Source organism: Nicotiana sylvestris, chromosome 5 (assembly GCF_000393655.2).
Source record: "Nicotiana sylvestris chromosome 5, ASM39365v2, whole genome shotgun sequence".
NCBI classification, from domain to species: Eukaryota; Viridiplantae; Streptophyta; class Magnoliopsida; order Solanales; family Solanaceae; genus Nicotiana; species Nicotiana sylvestris.
In genome coordinates this window covers 31,470,852-31,492,112 of record NC_091061.1, presented here as the reverse complement: position 1 = coordinate 31,492,112, position 21,261 = coordinate 31,470,852, and the positions used below count along the sequence as shown (strand labels likewise).

At 35.1% G+C, this 21,261-nt stretch overlaps 2 protein-coding genes across 4 annotated transcripts; one reads left to right on the top strand and one right to left on the bottom strand.

Annotated features, from left to right (window-relative positions):
• Positions 1-225: 225 nt before the first annotated feature.
• Positions 226-4,006, bottom strand: LOC104227127 (uncharacterized). Of its 3 annotated transcripts, none has more exons than XM_009779286.2 (3): positions 3,864-4,006; positions 1,003-1,709; positions 226-936 (listed from the first exon to the last, which is right to left on the bottom strand). In XM_009779286.2, exon 2 carries the CDS (start codon positions 1,679-1,681, stop codon positions 1,052-1,054), a length of 630 nt encoding a protein of 209 aa, XP_009777588.1. In that variant the 5' UTR covers positions 1,682-1,709; positions 3,864-4,006; the 3' UTR covers positions 226-936; positions 1,003-1,051. The 3 variants fall into 3 exon arrangements, with proteins under 3 accessions (XP_009777588.1, XP_009777589.1, XP_009777587.1); XM_009779287.2 differs by having other exon boundaries at positions 226-754; XM_009779285.2 differs by having other exon boundaries at positions 226-1,709.
• A 7,007-nt stretch (positions 4,007-11,013) lies between these two features.
• LOC104214427 (uncharacterized) lies at positions 11,014-17,221 on the top strand. The gene is made up of 8 exons (XM_009764085.2): positions 11,014-11,273; positions 13,082-13,158; positions 13,921-13,962; positions 14,276-14,317; positions 14,465-14,548; positions 16,015-16,102; positions 16,753-16,850; positions 16,951-17,221. Exons 1-8 carry the CDS (start codon positions 11,096-11,098, stop codon positions 16,969-16,971), a joined length of 630 nt encoding a protein of 209 aa, XP_009762387.1. The 5' UTR covers positions 11,014-11,095; the 3' UTR covers positions 16,972-17,221.
• Positions 17,222-21,261: the final 4,040 nt, after the last annotated feature.

The following is a 21,261-nucleotide window of genomic DNA, read 5'->3' as shown; positions in this document are numbered from 1 at the left end:
CAACTGAATGATGTAGGTGCACAAGAGTAATTCGCGCCACAACCATATCATTGCACATGCTACACCAATTATTTGATGCCGATATATAATAAATCTTGATAAATCAAGTTAAAAGATCACCCTTTAGCGGCTTCAGTTGGATGGAGTTGCAGCTCATTGCAGTGGAAAATATGCAATATAAATTGGAATTCTAGTGGTTTATCTCAGATGCAAGTTCAAGTGAGGTCACATGCAAAATGAATTCCTAATCATTGAACTGCTTCCATATACTTCAAGAAAATATAATGTGTAAAATTGTACACATTGCAGCTACTTGTGTGGAAATGCCAAGTTCTATAAGCAAGCAATTTACACCTGACCTTTGACTCTACTGGGCCAATCCCTTGAGATTAATAGGCAAACTACATGGGTAAGAGCTTTGATTAATGGCATAAGCTGCTTGTGGATTTAGGTTTGTCTTATCAGTTTGAACTATGAAGCTGACAGTCAAACTACGGTCCGGAGAATAAACTAAAAGCAATTTACAAAGATAGACTCCTCAAGGTACAATCTCGTGCAGAAATGCAGGGTAAGGCTGCGTACAATAGATCCTTGTGGTCCGGTCCTTCTCCAAACTCCGCACATAGCGGGGCTTAGTGCACCGGGCTGCCCTTTTAGACTCCTCAAGGTACAAAGACAATTAGAATATATTGTAGATTCAAGCTTCTTTTTCCCGTCTCTTTCGAACACTGATAATCTCTCACTTTTACATTTCCTGTTTTGGTACAAAGATTCGTCAAATATGGTACGAATGAAGTCCCTTCCAGAGAAAAAGAATTGTTTCCGGTTCAAAGCTATATCAAGCTAAAGCCCTTTACTGCTAATTATCTTCTCCAGGAACAGCATTATGATTGCCCGTCCTCCCGACCACTCCTCAAGTTTTTCTTCTCTTTCGACCTAAACTCCTCATTGTTAATTTTCTGATACAGACAGAATTTGATCAAGGGACATGCTTTTATTTACCTGCACTTGTTGTAGCTCATTGGTAGTTTGACTTGACAATGAAAACTCTTCATCTTTGTCCTCTCGAGCAAGAGCTGGCATCTGGCTTTGAGAGCGCATCATTAGAACAGGCCACAGGTTGCTCATCTTTGTCTGACAAAGATGCTTCATTCTTGGCTGCTTTAGAACCAGATTCTATCGACTCCAACTGAGGCCACTTGAAGCTACTAGCTTTTTCTTTTGCCGACCTGAAAACGTTTGAAATATAACCAGCATTCCTCTCACCATCTTGTTCTGTACCTGTGTTATGATCCCAAGTAGCAGGATTCCAAGAGATAGTTCTCCCTATCCGGAAACTTGAACTTGGTCTACTCATAAATCCTCTTTTGGGCTGCTTTGCGGACATGACAGCTAGAGAATGTCTGAGATCTTTAATCATTTCATTAGCAATTGGAAAGCCAGACTCTTTCATTGACCTGACAATGATGATAGAATCTTCTGAATCCGCCGTGTGCAAAGTCAGTTGACGAGATTTCTCCTCAACATTGTTATTGAGATTAATAAGGTTAGGCACTGCTTTTTGGGTATGCTGTTGAATGTAGATAAGCCCCGCCGCAGGCTCATTTGCAATGAACTTTATCATGTCGGCCAAGGATTCGGTTATCTCTACAAAGCCATCCACTGTGGAAAATTCATGCATTTTCTTGTAGGCCAAATGTTCATCATCACTAATGGTGTGAGAAAACAATTAGACGGGTATAAGTTGAACTTAAAATAAACAAAGCTAATTAGTTTAAACACAGCATTTTCAGGAAACATTGACACCAACGAAAGCATAACAACCGTGGTTTAGGTTACACATATAACAACCTTCATCATCATCCTTCGGAAAAATTGAATTAAGTACATTATGTACAAACTGGTGTTATGTGTAATATTTCACCAGATTTCTCAAAATTAAATACTTCGTGATGCACACTACTTTGACATCACCAGAAACTTAAGAAGAAGTACAGCCAGTCGGCAATTTTAGTTCAATGGTTGAAAAGATTAATTTGAATGCTGAAGCCCATTACCCCAGAGGTATTTCACAATTCAAAATATCCAGAAAACAGCATCAAATATCTAATAGGCAATAAATATAACACATTACAAGTAATATGTTCCTAGGCAGGACAAGTAAATTTCTGTGAATTTCTTTTTGAGCTGCTTTTATGGACTTCTATGACAAGTTAAATGATAATAAAAACTGTATTTATTTCAGAATCATTGCCACTGCTTGCTCAACCGGCAGCTAAGGTCCACCGGATTCATTTCGAACAAATGAATATGGGAAACAATTCTAATGCCTTTATTATCATATGTAAAATAAAGATAAAACTGATTTCGTTTATTCTTATGGATATCTTTCCTTTTCTTAAGTTAACTTACTCAAAGGCTACACAGGGTAATGCTAAGGACTAAAGAACAGTTCTTGTTTGGGCAACCAAATGGATCTGCAACTGGGATGCTGATTGTTTTTCTAATCATACCTATCAGGGAAAAAAGTTTCAGAAAGTGACCCTTCATGTTGCCGTCTTGTTCCGAGCACCATTTAGAGCTCAACTACAATATCTCCAATAAAAAAGTTCTTTGACCATAGAAGAAAGAGAGTAAAGAAGTTCACTTTTGCACACTGTTTATTTGAATAATAAAAATCAATCAAGATGGCCCAAAGTGATAATATGGACTGTTTAAGAATTTAGCTAATAATGTTACCAAAAAAAGGGCAGCCCGGTACACAAAGTAACCCGCGTTCACGCAGGGTCCGAGAAAGGGCCGCACCCCAAGGGGGTGTAATGCTTGGTAGCTAATGTTACCAAGCAACCACATAATCTGTACTCAATCCATTATCATTCGTCTCTTAAGAAAATCATCAACTTGAAATTGCAGCTTCTCATGATTCCTTATTTTGTGAACAATCTAGGAAACAAGAACTGTGCTCCATTTTACTAACCGGACTCAAAATTTGTTTCGCAAGGTAGGAAAACGTCAATTGGTCACACATGATTTTCTTAAGAAAAATAAAAGATAGAATTGTGCCTTTTTCATTGAACATCTTACTCGAACATTGGTCATTTCCACTGATAGCCAATTTGAAGTTGATAGACAGTGTCACATGCCGGAAACCAAATACAGAGGTTTCCGGTTGTGGTGGGTGGGTAAGTATAGAGGCGGAGCTAGCCTGTAGTGTACGAGTTCGGCCGAACCCAGTCATTTTTGCTTAAACATTGTATTTATACTAGGAAATTTATTAAATATGTATAAATATTTAATTATGAACCCAGTAACTAAGACGAGCTCTGGGTTCTGTAGCAAATTCAGAACCTATAAATTTCCTGGCTTCGCCTCTGGGTAAGTACCCCCAAAGATTCGAGCCCTAAGAGTGAAATTGCCTTTCGTAGGGAGTCCTTTACCTCCAAAATGCACTTCACAATGCGAATCCAAATTAGTCGGCCCCAAAGTGCACCTCCTAATACAATGCCACTAAATTTTTTCTTTAAAGTTCCTATTATGTGTGCATAATCATTTCTATAATACATGTTAAGTTAGCAAAAATTACTATAAATTGGAAATGAATGAGCAAAAACAAAATTATATGCGAAGTCAATAAACCTCAAATTCCCCAAAATCAAATATTCAACACAGTTCAGTCAATAAATGTATAACCAGCCAAGATTCAAGAACCCAGTTCTCAAAATCAAATCTCTAGCTAATTTTGTCTATAAAATATATGCTATTAAAAAAGACAACACAATTAAAGGTTTCCTTTTTTTTTTTTCCCCTTACATTTGCATAGAGGTAGTACAGTATTATGAAAAAAGATGCCATATTTGACTTACAGATCAAACTAGAAAAGAGAAATATCAACATTTGTCTTCAGATTGTGAGCTGAATTGAAGCTTTCTCCTGCGAGTCCTGCTTGTTTCTGTATTTCCCCATTATTTGTTTTTTATTTTATTTTCCTTTTCAGGTTTATAGAGATTCAGTATTTTGTCTATACCTTCAGGCAAGTGATAACCTTAACAAACACTATTAAAGCCAAATTACCTTTTTGGGCGTGGTTTGACTGTCCAAAGCTCATAAAAATTGATTTCTATTTATATTCAATACTTTGAAAAAAAAAAAAAAAACTGGTACTACTCTCTTCATTTCAATTTGGATGACATAACTTTTTTTAGTCGTTACAAAAGTAATGGTATATTTACTTTTTATTTTATTAATTTTATTTGTAATGAAAAACTTTATAACCACACAAATAATATGACCCCATAAAGTTTTTTATAATTTAAACTTTTATGACTACAAGTTTCAAAAGTACTTATTTTTTTTTAAATTTCGTATTTAGTCAAACTATATCACAATAGTCCCCTGAATATACTCCTAAACTGTTTTGGTCCTTTAAATTTGTCAAAAGTGAGTACTTTGATCCCCCCTAAATTTTTAACAAACTCTAGCCTTAGATTTAATAGAAACTATGAGGGACAAAAAATTAACCATAAAAATCAGAAAAATCCCGTTAATTTTGAGAAACTGCAACACGAAAAACTAACATAAGAAATTCGCAACAATAGCAAAAATACATCTTAAAAAATAAACTAAACAGCAGAAATAGATTAAAAAAAAAAGAACAACAGAAACTCCAACACGAAAAACTAACCTAAGAAATTCACAAAAATAGCAAAAATACACCTTAAAAAATAAACTAAACAACAGAAATAGATTAAAAAAACAAGAATAACAGAAACTACAAAAATTTACACCTCTAAATTTGAATTTTTGTTAATCTTACTTTTTCCATAATTATCGCTAGATCTAACAAAAAAGTTTTTTTTTAAAAAAATATATGAAGAAGATCAAAAGTACTCACTTTTTTTTTTGGCCAATTTAATAGACCATAACTGGTCCAGGAGTATATTTAAGGACTACTTCAAACATACTCTAAAATATAAGGGACCACTTTTATTATTTTCTCATCAATACTTCCTAAAAATAATTTGTCAGTTATGAAATATAACTCAAAGTAGCAATATGGAACAAGGAAATAAAAGCAATTTAGTAAAACATGAACAAGAAATGGAGATAGAGAGAAGGAAGAGATTTTTTTCTTTAATTGTGTGTATTTTCCTATCTATTACAAGGCTTTTATATAAGTATGAAAAGTAAAGAAAATATGTCATTGAATATAGAAAATATGTCATTGAATATGTCATTAAGCATTTGACATGAAGATCATGGAGGAAGAGTAGACATCCACCATAATATGATATTTATCATAACACTCCCCTTTGGATGTCCATAAATAATGTGCCTCGTTAAAACCTTATTAGGAAAAAACCCTATGGGAAAAAAATCCTAATGAAGGAAAAAGAGTACACATATTTAGAAATACGCCTTTTGGTTGCCTCGTTAAAAACCTTGCAAGGAAAACCCGGTGGGACAAAACCTTGTAAGGGAAAAAGAGTACACCGCGTATTAACTCTCCTTGATGAGAGCATCAGTTCACATCCTTCAGCCTTCGCATCACAATCTTGTACACCAGTTTCTTGAAGGTTGACGTCAGTAGAGATTTGGTGAACAAATCAAACATATTATCACTTGAACGAATCTGTTGCACATTGATATCACCATTCTTTTGAAGATTATGTGTGAAAAATAACTTTGGTAAAATGTGTTTTGTCTTATCTCCTTTTATGAATCATCCCTTCAATTGGGCTATGCATGCTGTATTGTCTTCATACAAAATTATGGGTAGTTTGTCACACTTCAAACCACATTTGTCTCGGATAAGATATATTATAGACCTCAACCAAATACATTCTCGACTTGCTTCATGAATAGAAATTATCTCAGCATGATTAGAAGAAGTAGCCACGATTGATTGCTTAGTCGATCACCAAGATATGACAGTGCCTCCACATGTAAACACATAGCATGTTTGAGATCAAGCCTTGTGTGTGTCAGATAAATACTCTACATCGGCATAACCAACAAGATTGGGATTGCAATCATTGCCATAAAATAAGCCCACATTGGTAGTCTTTTTTAGATAACACAATATGTGTTTGATTTCACTCCAATGTCTCCTTGTGGGAGCAAAGCTATATCTTATTAAGACATTAACTGAAAATGTTATGTCACGCCTTTTAGTGTTAGCAAGATACATTAGTACATCAATTGCACTAAGATATAGTACTTCAGGACCAACAAGTTCTTCATTATTTTCATGAGGTCGGAATGGATCTTTATTTATATCGAGTGATTTCACAACCATCGGGGTACTAAATGGATGTGCTTTATCCATATAAAATCGCTTTAAAATCTTTTTAGTGTATGCTGATTGATTGATAAAAATTTCATCTTTCATATACTCAATTTGTAGACCAAGACAAAATTTTGTCTTTCCAAGATCTTTCATTTCAAATTCTTTCTTTAAACAGTTTACTGCTTTAGGAAGTTGCCTGGGAGTTGTAATGATATTTGAATCAACATACACAAAGATTATAACAAATTCAAATCCAGATCTTTTTATAAAGATACAAGGACAAATTGAATCATTCTTGTACCCTTCTTTCAATAGGTACTCACACAGGCGATTATACCACATGCGCCTTGATTGTTTCAATCCGTATAAGGATTTTTGAAGCTTTATTTAATAGATTTCTTGGAAACATTAATATGCTTCAGAACAATTTTAATCCTTCAATGATTTCCATTATACGCATAACAAGTTTTCATGTATTGCCAGATTAAAACTTGAAATAATTATATCCACCATAAGAGAACATGTCTCAATATAATCAATGTAAGGATATTTACTAATTTTCTTGTGTTACAAGTCGTCTTTATGTCTATCGACATGAACTTTTTGCACAAGAACACATTTATACCTCCATTGGCTTTATACTTTCAGGTGTTGGGACTATCCGCCCAACTTCATATTTTTTCAAGTGAAGTCAATTTTCATTGCGTATTTTTCATTTGGCCAATCATTTATCTGTCCAAATTTCATGACAGATTTGAGCTCAAGATCCTCGTCAATATTAATAATATTGAGCGCTACATTATGTTAACAATATCGTCGACGATCATTTTATATCGGTTCAATTATTACACAATAAAGACATAACTTATTGAGATCTCTTTATTTCATTATTTTCAGGTATTTGAGCCTCTCACATGAGGTCTTACGAAGTGTTATGTCGTGGTGCTCTTCTAGAGCACTTGCCTCCTTATTATGACCATTTTGCCCTTCTCCTTCTTCAAGGAGTTTTATCTTTGGAACCAATTGGTCTGTTACGCTTCATGCATGCCATAGACTCTGTCCCTCATGGACTTTATTCTATTTGGAGCATTAACAACTGAAATATGACATTTAGCTTTGGATCAGCAAATGCGTCTGGCAATAGTTTATAAATTAATTATCACTTGAACTTCAAGTTCATATTTTCTTGTACGAGGATCTATATGTATTCATAATAATTCATTTCACGTATCACTTTCTCAGCTATCCATTTTCTCCCCCTAATGTTGGGATCACCAACACATTTCCCAACCTTCTTTGGGAACCCATCTTTGTGCATTGTGGTGGCATAGTTAAATCATATAGCACATTCATATTTCTATATAGAAATTATTTGGTTCCTGACCCTGAACCGGTTGTGATAGGGAGAAATTTTCATAACTTGGCTAGATGCGTACAAGTGCTGGTGTATATTAAATAATACAACTCATACCAAATTTCATTTTTGGGAGTTTTATTCTCATAACCAATGATTTAGCTATAATTGGAGGCATACAATTTCCGCTAAACCAACTTGGATTTAAACCAGTATTATCAAGATAAATCATCATAATTTATATTCTGGAATTGTGCTCTATAATTTGAGCAAGCAATTTTGTAAAAACCAAACTGCAAGTTGATAACAAATGCACATGTGACCATAAAATAGATGCATCTATTAAAATTATATAATAGTAAACGGTCCACATGGCAGGTGACTGGCCCCATATATATCACCTTTTATTCCTTTCAGAAATCAAGGGATTCAATCCCAACCTTTAATTGGTATATCATGAGAATAAACAGCACAAGAGAATTCTTGAAGAATCTTCTATTCTTCAATATATGCCAATGTAATTCTTAATTAATTTTTCGCATCATAATTGAACTGAGATGGTCAACCGGTCATGCCAATTAATATTTGTTTTAGTAAACCTCTAGTTTACTTGTGGCATATGATTCCAGCATCATGCTTATATTTATGTAGTACAAATAGAAAGAAGATCGGGTAACCTTTCATATTTACCCGGTATGATTATAGAAATATAAAGATATTCAATATTCCTTTTATTTATAGTCTCAATATGCCAATCATTTTGACTTATATATTTGAAACTCAAAAAGTTTCTTTTGAGACTTTACAATATCAATGTCATGAATAAGTTTATTCATCCAGGTAGTAACAAATTAGTTTTTTGGAGTTCTTAACAATTTTTGTACTACAAGATCTTTTATCATACCATTCATATGGTAAATGTCTCCTTCACGGATAAAATTATATCATAATAAATTGTCATGGTCAAAATCATCATAAGCAAAATTATTTCTTGCTTTAACTTTGCCTTTAATAACTTTTATAAGGCATGTCAAAATAATATTTGGCGTACCACATGTACGCGACCAATGACATATTCATGTAACCACACAATAATATTTATTCTCTTTATTTTACTCAAACCTCCCTTAGAGTTGAGTTGTGTGGTATTCATATAATCATGAATTGCATGTCTTTATTCATTGCTTTTATCACATATTGCCACATTCAACTTTAGGAATGACTTTGCATTCTCAATGCTTATCACAAGTCACATTCTCTTCAAGGAATGGATCATAATTAGCGACGTGCTTTATTATTTTCATACCAATTTGATGGTAAGCATTGCCTTCACATTTTGAAGGACTATTTTGAGAACCCTTATTGTTCTCCTTTTATAATCATAGTGATGATTATTATTATTTTGATATTTGGAACACCTACGTTCATTGTTCAACCACTTGTCTTCATTGAAACTTATTATGCACTGCTATCACATTCACTTCAAGAATGGAGCAAATTAAGTGGGACAATTTTCATGCCTTTTCATGAAAAATATATTATTTTTCTTTAGTCATCATTATATCATCAATATGGTACATTGAGACTCAAACCCAATGTCTTACCAATATAAAGGCATGTTAGGCCATAATAAATTGGGACTCAAACTCAACTCTTATCATTATGGAGCATCAGGACTTGATCCCGATGTCTTACCCTCAATCAATGGCATAATAGGCTAAACAATATTGAGATTCATTCTCAAGCCTTAATTTCAATCACATGCCAAGAAAGTTATACACAACTAATTTGCAACTTAGCAAATCAAATTTGCTTTCTTAAATAAGTGTACAAATCTCAAATCAGCGTAAAGCTTTATTAATTATTTGTAGCATCTATATGAAATACAACCGTTTGTAGTCAGAATATTTCTTCTAAATTCTATTAGAGTTTAAAAGGATCATAAAATCATTGTCATAATATTTATTGAGTCTCTCTCAAAAATATTATTGTTTTCGGGGTATACCCTACCTATTGGATTTGATTTAACGCCATGACTTTTCTTCACTCAATTCAACTAAGTAATTAGTGAATAAATTTATCAAAAGTACACCTAACACATATACAGTACTAATACATAAATTCAGCATTTATATTACCTGAAAAGTGACATTATAGGTAACAACTTACCAGTTGTAGCTTGTGCATCATTCATATAAAATACTTAAAAATGGTAAGTCAGTAGCAAGCATCAAGTAGGTCATGGATACTCAAAAATACCTCTTCTAGTAGTCATACTAATCATTGTTTGCTTTCAAATGATACGACCATAAATTATGAAGTATACTTTCTCAATAGCTGGTTTGTTTTCCAAATATCAAAGAAGTAATTAATCAACCTAGATAAAGATGTGAAGTATTTCTTGTTTTCTTCAAGATGATTTATGCTTTTAATCAATATGACCAATTTTATTTTATTTTTTATTCCTTTTTTTTGGTACTATATGCAAGTGTAAAAATCCAAAAGAAAAAAATATTCATCCAAGTAAAAGAAAATGTTTAAAGCGGGAGGACAGATTGAAGATAGTTAACACATAAATATGCATAAGACAATTTATATAAAATATCCTTGGTTACCATAACATGCATCATATCAATAATTAACTGCTACTATGATTTTCACATATAGAACTTCGAAAATTTTATTCCATTCATGTGATATAAAAGATGTAATATTAATATGTGCTTATGCAATACAGGTGTAGTACGAAGTTGTGTGCATATGAGATTTTAAAGGAATGACAAGTATAAGATAATCATACCTTCTTACATTTCATTACTTACCATATGTAGTTTCTCTTTACATTTAACCATGTGTTGATATGTATGGCTTCTAATTATAATCTTTCCGGATGTAGGAAATTTTTTGTAGATATATATATACAATTGGTTAGAGACTCGTGCTGATAACGTGTTATGAAATATAACTCAAAGTAGCAATATGGAACAAGGAAATAAAATTCTGACTTATATGCCACTTATAGGCAAAACTTCCTAAAATATAAATGTTTAAATATTGATGAATATATAGAAAATACTTCTCAAAATATATTTGTGGTAGAAGTAGAAAATACAAATTGATAATGTTTAACTTCTATTTTAGAAATAAATTCTTAAAAAGTTAGAAGAGTAAAAAGCAAAAAAGGAAAAAAAAAAAAGGAAGAAACAAAATGGTTAGTCAAAAAAGCCATTATAATATGTTGAGCCAAAAAAATGAACCATTTTATTTGAAGTTGTAAATTGGAATTTTCACTATAAAGAGAAAAAAGAAAATAATGCAATAGACATGAAGTTAAAAAATAATACTAATAAAAAAGAAAAAAGAACAGCAAACAGATAACGCTCTTAACGGTAAATAGCACTACTACTTAGTTGTAAGTAAATAGATAGAGAAATAAAGGGTGGAAAAAATAAGTGATGGCATCTTCTTCAATCAGCTTAACCTATGGAAACTTCTTCAGTAGATTGAACTGTAATAAGCAACCAATTTTACCAAATTATATCAAGAATTCCCATATAACAGCTTTTTTCTCCACCCAAAATGGCCACCATTTGAGGCTTAAGCAACACCTTCCCATAGCAGCAGCTTCTGATGGTAAGTCTACTTTTATCTTGTCTTTCTCCTTCTTTATTTTTGCATCTAAATTCTTGTTCTTTTGTTCATATGAAATATACCGCTTTTCTTTTCCCACTTGAGAGATTGAGTTTGTATTTTGGTTAAAGAATTGATATTTTTAAGAGTGCAAGATTGTGGCTTCATAAGATAAAGAATGATGGGGTTAGGATTAGGAGGGTCAAAAAATTCTTTTTTGGTGTCAATTTTGGACATAGTTTTGACAGCTATTGGAGATAAATTTTCTTATTTGGAAACTACATAAACAACATTAACAACAACAACAACTACCAGTAAAATCTTACTAGTGGGGTAGGGGAGGGTAGTGTGTACGCAGAACTTACCCCTACCTGAGGGAGTAGAGAGCTTGTTTCCGAAGACCCTCGGCTCAAAAAAAAAGTATTTAAAATCTAACAGTACTAGAAATTATAATCTAAAAGTATTTAGGAAACATTCGAAAGAATTGCGGTAAAGGAAAAGTTTGATTCGCTAAATAGTGATATATGGTGTCATGTAAAATAGGATGGGGGAGTAAAATGTTTTGAAATCTAATAGAGTCTAGCAATTTAAACTAATCTTTTGATGTTATCTGTATGAATGATTTCTTTAACTATCTGTTCCACTCTGTAAAAGTTTCCACTTTTACCTTTAATTATCTCCAACTACCTTCAATAATGTACTCAAACTTCTTGTTTAATGCGGCCAGAGGTGGAGGCAGAATTTGAAGCTTATGAGTTCAGGATTCCAGTTTTTTAAGTTATTGGGTTCTAAAATTAATAATTTGTACATATTCAATGAATTTCATAAGACAAATACAGGATTTGGACCAAAACTACTGGGTTCGGCCTAATCTGTAACCAAAACTCTAGCTCCATCCCTGGCTTACCAATAGTCCATGATCAACTCCTTTTATTAGAAGTAAGAACGGCTTCAAATTGCTACTGATGACGACATACTAGATCTAATTGTTTTTAATGCAGATTTTGTGCACATGTTTAATGCAACATCTGAAACATCCTAGTTTAGGTGTAGCAAATGCCAAGTGTGAAATACTAGATAGCCGTCTATGATTACAATGGTAATAGATTTGTCGACTTTGACATTATATCAGGAACTGAGCTTCTGCTTGATTTCCATTTGATTGGTATATTACAATAGGAGGCTTGATGTTCGAGGATATAGGATTGTGACATTAAAGGTAGGGGTAGAACCAGGTTTCTAGTTTTAAAAAAAAGATCTTTTTATTTCAAATTGTTCTCTTATTTTGCTTCCCGAGAATCAACCAAACAATTTTTACTTACCTTTTCACATAATCTTTCTTGTCATTAGGAAAAAGGGAAGAACAACAACTTGTACTTTTCTTAGAGTTTCTTAACTTATAATTTTTTTTAAAAGAACGTTTCATGTAATCCTAATTTAACTCCAAAAGCTGATAATTGGCACGTCGATACAGCGAATAGGTTTATCAATATGAGAGGAATTTTATATCTAATAACATATATCTGTTTGTGTTGAGATTTGATGCAAAATTTATAATTAAATATACAAAAGCTGGAAGGATCTACACATTATGATCCCCTGAATTTATGGTTAAATAGAATTAGCTGTAACAATCTATGTTTTCAAATGAGTTTCTATCTCTCATCATGTTATTTTCTATCATTAACTTTGTAGATGAGATTTTGAAGCTACTGTTTATTTGAATAACTTTTGCCTATTTGGCATCTGTTTTTGTTGTTCATGCAATTTCTGTTCACCATTTCGTTCTAACGCAATGCCCTCTTTTTCAGGCCTTCCCTCTGAGATTACTGATGAAGAATCTAAGTTTGTTTCTGTAAATCCTGAATATCCAAAATATGGTCCACCTGTAAGTTCTGGTTAGTTATTTTACAGTAGCATCAGTCATTTCTTTTCATCTTTCCATTTGTTTTGGTTGATCCTCTAAAAAGGCAACTTCCAATAGGAACAAGATATGTGGGAACTGCTATGAAATTGTGTGAGAAAATACATGTTTTAGTTATATTCTCAACCAAGGAAATATAAGTGGAGAGAATTACATTTCTAGGGCTCAACAAGTGTCCTGCCTAATATCTGGCAAAGAAGATGTGCAACTCGTTATCCAATGCAGTACAATAAAGTATTTCTTTGCCTAAGTTGCGGACAGCTTCTTTATCTTCTTTTTCCTATGTGGAGCTCATTTGAGTACTAGTTTAATGAGCGGGAGCATTTCTATCTGTATTTTATCATTTTGTTATGGACACAAACATGGACATAAATGTGTGTAATATTTTCATTTTTAAATGTTGAAATCAGCTATCAGAATTCGAACTTCCTGGCATTTCTGAAGGAGCTGAAATTTTTGAGTTTTCTGTATCTTCTAAGATGTATCAAAATTTATTTTTGTTCTAGTGAAGAAGTTACTGCAAAGGGAAGTATATCTTGCTTTAATGACTGTATACTATGGTGTATAAGAGCCAATACTTGATGGCGATTTTTGGATGGCCTTCAAATGTTATCCTTTCAAGCTAAAAGTTTTCTAGAAAGATTAGCACGTATTTTGTGATTTTCTGGTATATTTTGCTCAATTTCTAATCTTAAATCAACACGTCGTGAATTACTGATTACACAGGCTTTGTTGTTGCTGGGATTTGAAGTGGACGAGGCAGCAAAGGTAAAATCAATTTTGATAAACTATAACACGTGGACGATTATATATTCATAGAGTGTCTGTATTATTTTTCATTTGATATTCATAGGAGGATGAACTGCATTTTCTTTTTCATATGCTGAAGAATTAGGTCACTCTTCTCAACTGCTTTTTCCTTCTAGATCTTCCTCTTTTGTTTAGGTTCCCTCTTAATGCTAGTAATTTTGGGGTCAGTGCAGCATGCTTGTTGGAAAAAAACTTAGAACAGCAACTAAAATTGCGTCCTAGATATTCATTAGAATCCATAACTGATTCTGATACGCTTACCTTGTTGCAGATACAACAACTTCTGAAGGAGATGGGTGGTGAATTCCTTCAGGTAAATTTCACTAGACATCTCATTGCTCTTGTGCGTTTCTTTTTGTCTAACCAGAAATTTCATGTAGTTGATGGTATTGTGCATTTCTAAATGTCATTTTCTTGAATTTCAATTCGAAGTTACATTTAATAAACATATATGCTGCAGGTCATTTTTTGTACCGAAGACATGATTTCTCGCTCACTTTGGGAAGCAATAAATACGAAACAGCCCAATTTGGATGCTTCAAAGGTCAGTCAACTGAATTCTTTGATAGATCATTGTGCTTCTGCACTCACCGGGCTGTTGAGATGTGAGATTATCTTCTTATATCTAGTACAATAATGGCACACACCATTGCATACACCCACTGTTGACATGATCATGGATGAATATAACTAGTGTTTGGCCGTGCTTTGAGCTTCAGTTTTTCGAGAAACAAACATTTTTCAGTAGAAGAAGAAAAAAATAGTAAACTGAAGAGCCCCCAGGGATTTGGTTAAATGGAAAAGGTAGCACAGGGCATGATGTATGGTAAGCATACGTCACGAGTTCGAGTCCTGGCTAGTGAGCCAATCATAGTATTTAAGTGGAGACAGGTACAAGACGGGTCTATTATACACTGAGTTTCGAAACTTGTAAACAGTGGATTTCTCGGTTACCAAGAATAAAATAGTAAATAGAAGATACAGCTTGCAAACATTATGATTCGAAACCTAAGCCCTAATTTGTTCAGCAGAACATGTGAATATGCTGCTTAATTTTTGTTACTTTTTAAAGTTAAAAAAGCATATTACCGCCTCCTTGATCTGTGAAATAGACTAAAGCCTCTTATGAGTATATATCAGCATTTTTCCTTCCTGACCCTAGGTCTGAAGGTATGTGTGTTCTGGCTCGTTTTTCTTCACTAACTCATGTAAGCGTCCCAAATAGTACAATAAAATCCCTATGTATTAAACATTTAACTTGTGTAGTATATAGTAAAAAATAGTTTTATGATTGCTCAAAATTTTGGAGATTTTGTAAATAATATCGAGATATTGTAGTCTAGCAATTCAGCTAATCGAACAAGTAGTCTTTCAAACTGAAAGATTACTGATCTTAATGCTGATCATTGCAATAGGTTACCATTGGAAGCAAAAGATGCATATAGGAAACACAAACTAGCTAGGATTGAAGTGAAGTTACACTGGTAGGCCATTAGTTCCAGTCTTTGCTAAAAGTCTGTTTAATCCGTTTGGATTTGTATGTCAGTAGAGAATGTTGAGACCCCGCTGTTAAAGAACCAGACTATTGAGTATCAAAATGAAGCAGCTCCAAACAGAGGCGGATCTAGAGCAAAGGTTATGGGTTCCCGTGAACCCAGTAACTTTTGCATAGATCCTGTATTTGTACTAAAATAATCATTAAAAGTATAAGAATATTTAGCTTGGAACCCAGTTCGTTGGTCCAGTTATCATGTAGATTAATTTGAGATTGTTATAGGAACCCATAAACTTAAAATTCTGGATCCGCCTCTGGCTCCAAATGGAGCGACATAGGATACTGAGGATTCATATAGCAGGCCCCAACTATCTTGTAATTGCCGTGCTGCTGTTGTTTTAGTATATGCTTATCCGTGCCTTGTCCTGAGTTAATAAACTGTCATAAGAATCGGAAATTGCTCGTCTAAGCAACAGACTCATCATTACTCTAATGAGGAGGTATCCTTTATGCAGATAGCTAAACAGCTTCCACGAATTTGCTTCCTGTCTGGCCTTACGGGAGAGGAGATGATGATGTTTATTGACGCATTCGAAGAAAGTGGTAAATCGTTTCTTTCTGCATTCACAGCCGAGGTCTTCAACTTGACCAAACAATTATGTCTAAACAGAAAAAACTCATTGAAAAACAAATAAAACTTCTGCCTGCAGGACAGAACTGCGCGCCAGTTCTCTTAAAAATGTTTGAAAAGGAAAATCCAGTATTTCTAAACACTGTACTGCCTCAATACAGCATTATCTTGAGATCTAGGTGGAGAAACAGATTATCATAGAATAATTTATTATGAAAACACATGAGTGGAAGGATTTTTTTTGGTTGCTCCTTGAATGCACAACATACTATAATCTGCGAAGGCATAACATTTCACACTACATCTTGCAAATGCAAATCCTTCGATATATGGTGATGTTCTTTCCGTAGCAATGACAATTAAGGCATTCAACTGATACAATAGTAGATTGTTTTTTCATCTTTTATCAACTTTCTTTTTCAGTTTAATGTCGCATCTAAAATGATCTTTTACATGCTCAGAGGCTAATCTAGGATTTAAACTTGAGGGGTTCAAAATTTTAAATTTTGGGCTCATAATTTAATATTTGTTGAAAATTTAATGGTTTTCACATATATAGATATGTGCCATGTCGAAAATACTAGCTCCATTGGCCTCTGGTCATACTCCTGTTTCTGCACAGGGCTTGAGGATCCCGTCTTTGCTGCTCTAGTTGAAAATAGCGCCGACAAGCCATTACAAGAGTTAATTGATGAGATTATGGGAGATCATGAACTACTTGTAAGCTTAATACATTTCCTTTTGTTATATGAAGCACTTATATTAAGCAAAATATCAACAGGTTCTTCCTCATGGCTGATATTATCTTTTCTCGTTGCAGTCTGCAAGAAATTCGAGCTAGACGACAGGTCTGGCCGCCGAGGGAAAAAGTTCTACAAATTTGGTTTTATCTGTAGTCCGTGGACGATTTTGATTTTACTTAAGTTGTCGAATGTTAACATTCATTAAGGGCAATTCGGGTTCTTTTAATTACATCTGTCTGTGATAGGAAGGAGTCAGGCTTAAGTTTGTATGGTTTTTCATTTAAAACCCATATTAAGTTTCGAATTATTTTATGTGAGATAGAATGTGGTATAAGAATTCACGTGTTAGAGATGCGTGGTAAAAGTATTTTAAAGACAAAAATGCCTGCAAAGTAAGTAAACCATTCGTAAAAGTCTCTTCAATATAAATTATGCACAATATTATCCCTTCATTCTTGTTCATTGCATAAACAATCTTCCTTTATTATAATCCTGCATAACTAACATCTTAACCAAACCAAACCAATCCTTAGTGCTTCAATTTGAGGACATCCAATAAAATTGAACAAATTCAAGGGGCATTTAGACCCCAGGATTTGGAGATACATATGCTAGAGATTCCTCATCCTTCTCCAATTCAAGCATTTCCTCATTGTTTCCAAGGATCCACGCCTCAATTCAATCACTCTATCCATTTTCCACCAGAGTTAGCTGATAGAGTTGTCAATGTAGGTTTGCCTAGCCCAGCCCACACAAGCCTAGCCCAACGAAACAAAATTGTGAGGCTATACGGGTACTTATCCAATATCTTCCTTCCACACTATATTCAAAAGGGCGTTATCCAATTGCTTAAACTAAAAATACTCGATATATACATATATATATATATATATATATATGTGTGTGTGTGTGTGTGTATAATCTATGTATACCAAAATAAACTGTGAATTCGATCACCTATTTGTGTCTTATCCCTTTTAAGAGTTGGTAGGGGCGCATGAATATGTGTCTTGTTACTGCATTATGAAGTAGGTTTGACCATTTGGACCGACCTTAAGCATATTTTTCTTGCAAAAGTACAATGAAAGTTACCAATCTAGGCCATAACCTTTTTGAGGCCCATATATTGTAATTACAAAATGCAGAGAGGATTTGGCCAAAACCTCTACAATAATTGACTAAGAGAGAAAATATGGTAATAGTTAAATTTTATATACTTTGTCTGATGTACAAGTAGAGAATTTATAATAACGTCTTCTGGGGATCTGAAAGGCCTCCACTTTCAACAAGCTAAGTGTCCTTGGAGTTTTCCAAGATAGTAGGTAATGGTTAATATGCTATCATTGTTGTGGAAATATATCCCTATTTGTATTAATTGGACTAAAAGTAGATCCACCAGATCGATGGACACTGGCCCATCCCTTTTGGATAAGGCAAATGTTAGAACTAATCAATTACACCTTTTTTTAGTGCTAGGCCTAAAGCTAGCCGTCTGTATAGTGAAGAAGCACCAAGTGAAGATTGAAATTTGCATTGTCCGAGTGCTAGGAAGATTTTGTAATGAAATATGAATAATCAGTAGATATAGCATTGTCTGGAAATTCACACGTTTAATTAATGTTTATAGCAAGTTAGTAAATCCTAACAAGTGTTCACGCGGGAGATATTTCCTTTACTTTTTCCATTATTTCGTGGATACATATATACTAGTTTTCCCAAAGTTCATACTATACCTTCTCCTTTTTCATGTATGGTTGATATCAAACAGTTCCAGATTTGTTTTTTCCCTGTCGAAAACAGTTCCAAATATGTCACAGGCAGAAGGAGAAGAGGGTCTTTCCCTTTCAAGTGGTGATTAAAGAGCGTAGTCTATCCATACATGAAAAAAATTCGAATATTTTTGGCTGCCGTAGTAAAGTCCTGTTATTAAACACATATGTTATAACATAACATGAAAAATTAGTTCTAAAGAAAACTTGGTGTATGCGGGTAAAATCAGGGGTAATGAGCACCCCTATTTACCGGTGGGGTGAACGAAGAGAGGACATAGCTGCGTGTAGCCGAAATCGAAGCCAGGAGCCACTCGTATCAAAAGCCCGAACAAAACACCTGCCCCCAGAGCCATCGAGACCATGCCCCCAGACCTGATTCGAACAACGAAACCTCGGAAAACATTGCCAAACGTCCGCACACGATTAACAAAGGACCGTAATATCCGTGCATGGCCAGATTTTATGGCATGAATCTCCCCCATATCAACGATTGATCAGTGATTTGCGAAAAGGAAGATCTTTACCTTTTTAGAATTGTATTTAGGGTAAAACTCCCCTACTATATAAAGCGGAGGTTTATTATTCAATAGACTCTCTATAATAGGCATACCAAGGCAATATACATTTATTTTTCTCTGTTTCTAAAGAATTGTTCAAAGTTCTTGTTTTGGTTCATAAGTTCTTCATAAGTATTGGTTCGGAACCGAAGGCGAGCTTCTCGTTAAGCCTTTAACCGAGCCTGGGTTCATTATCATTATTGGTTTGGCTATTTGTTCAAATTTTCATTTGCTTATCTAACGCATTAATCACTTGTATTGGATTACTCTAGCGTAACAACCCTAGAAAGGATCGTCCTCGATGACTTTGTTTGGATCGGGCTTAGGCAGAGCGTTGGCTTCTTCAATTGCCCCCTCGGAATAAATCGGCAAAGAGAGGAAATGACCTGTTGTCGTGGCCCCGAGTGGTTCTCAAAGCATTGGGGGACTCAACGTTTACCCCCATTGGCATTGTTGCTGAAGGCGGAGGGACAATCTCAACCTCCGGGGACATCCGGGCCTTGCCCGTTTCTTCCCTCTGGGCATCCTCACCACCGGATGGATTTTCTAGTTCGGAAGGTTCGGTGGACTCAACTGGATTCCTGGTCCGAGTCACCAACGCCGACTCTTCCTCATCATTTTCCTCACCATCCGGGGAGTCATGGGCCGAGTCTGTGCCCGTTTGAGCAAACCTTTTCCGCATCCTTCGAGTGGAGGTTTTCTTGTCTTGGGGGTCTTCGGATTTCGAGACCCTTTTTCTTTTGTTGTCCTTCTCGAGCTTAGTTTTTGAAGGCTTGGTTGTTTCCCCGGGCGGGGCCGGTCTCATCTCAGACGCATCTCTAAGGCCTGCATAAGAAAGTGTGAGTAAGTAAAAATATCTCCAACAGTATGGAAAGTGTTTAAACTATAGAAAGGCACTTACCTTGATTCTTGGCCTCCTACTGGCCCTTCGCTAATTCGCGCCACTTACGCTTGTCGTAGGAAGAAGTGACAGCTAACTTTCTGATCCAATCCTCGAGGTCGGGCACCGCTAGGGGTGCCCAAGCTTTGGCTGTCAAAAGAAAGATAGGGGCGTTATGGAAAATGAAAGAATATGAATCTATACAAGAAATACGAACTTTACTTACGGTTAAAGTTCCACTTCTCCGGGAATGACATTTTTTCCTCGGGGATGATGTCCGAAGTTCTTACTCTAATGAACCGGCTCATCCAACCCCGGTCTTTGGGTTCGTCGGTGCTGGCAAAGAAGGATTTCTTTGTTCGGCGTTGCAGTTTGATAAGCCATCGAAATAACTGGGGACGATACAACTGAACTAGGTGGATGAGGGTGAATTCCAAACCCTCGGCCTTTCAGAAAAGTACCGCAAGATGATCATGATACGCCAAAAGGAAGGGTGGATTTGACCAATGGTGACTTCGTACGTCTTACAGAAGTCGATCACCACCGGATCGAGAGGACCCAATGTGAAGAGGTAAGTGTAAACACTCAAAAACCCCTCATTGTGGGTAGTTATGCTTTCATCAGGCCTCGGGATCTGAACCTCGACCTCGTCTCCCCATCGACAATCCTTCTTTACTTCCTTGGTGAGATGCTCCGTTATCAGGCTAATATATCGGGATACGTGCTCGCATCGGCCTTCGAGATCGGGAGGATTCTCGATACCAAAGTCCTTCTTGATGATTTAATCACCAGGGGTGATTTCCTCAAATGTTGGCAGCACCACCGGTTTGGCCGGCCGGGAGACGGAGAAAGATGATGCTTTATCCTTTTTGGGGACTGTCTTGGAAGTTTTAACCATGGTTGTAAGCTAAAGATTGCAGGTGCACAGGGATGAGGTGTTTCCGGCAAGAGCTTGGTGTTTTCCAGCACTTAAAGAGGCGGAGGAAGTGAGTAATTGAAGAAAGAGATGAAGATGGGAAAGTATTGAAGAAAGGGTAAAGTTCTTAGAGAAACATCTCATATTTATAGAGGGGCAGTGACGGTTAGGTGGCATTAGCGGTCGACCAATGCTGGCGTGCATTCAATGTTTTTGGGGAAGTGGGCCGATGGGATGTTTCGATCACTTCGCACGCTGGCATC

What these genes read in the sequence shown, in the direction of transcription:
- LOC104227127 (XM_009779285.2), bottom strand. Translation starts at nt 1,681, where the DNA reads ATGCATGAATTTTCCACAGTGGATGGCTTTGTAGAGATAACCGAATCC.
- LOC104214427 (XM_009764085.2), top strand. Translation starts at nt 11,096, where the DNA reads ATGGCATCTTCTTCAATCAGCTTAACCTATGGAAACTTCTTCAGTAGA. An exon ending in CATAGCAGCAGCTTCTGATG is followed by an intron (nt 11,274 to 13,081) that starts GTAAGTCTACTT and finishes CCTCTTTTTCAG; the next exon opens with GCCTTCCCTCTGAGATTACT. An exon ending in TGACGCATTCGAAGAAAGTG is followed by an intron (nt 16,103 to 16,752) that starts GTAAATCGTTTC and finishes GTTTCTGCACAG; the next exon opens with GGCTTGAGGATCCCGTCTTT.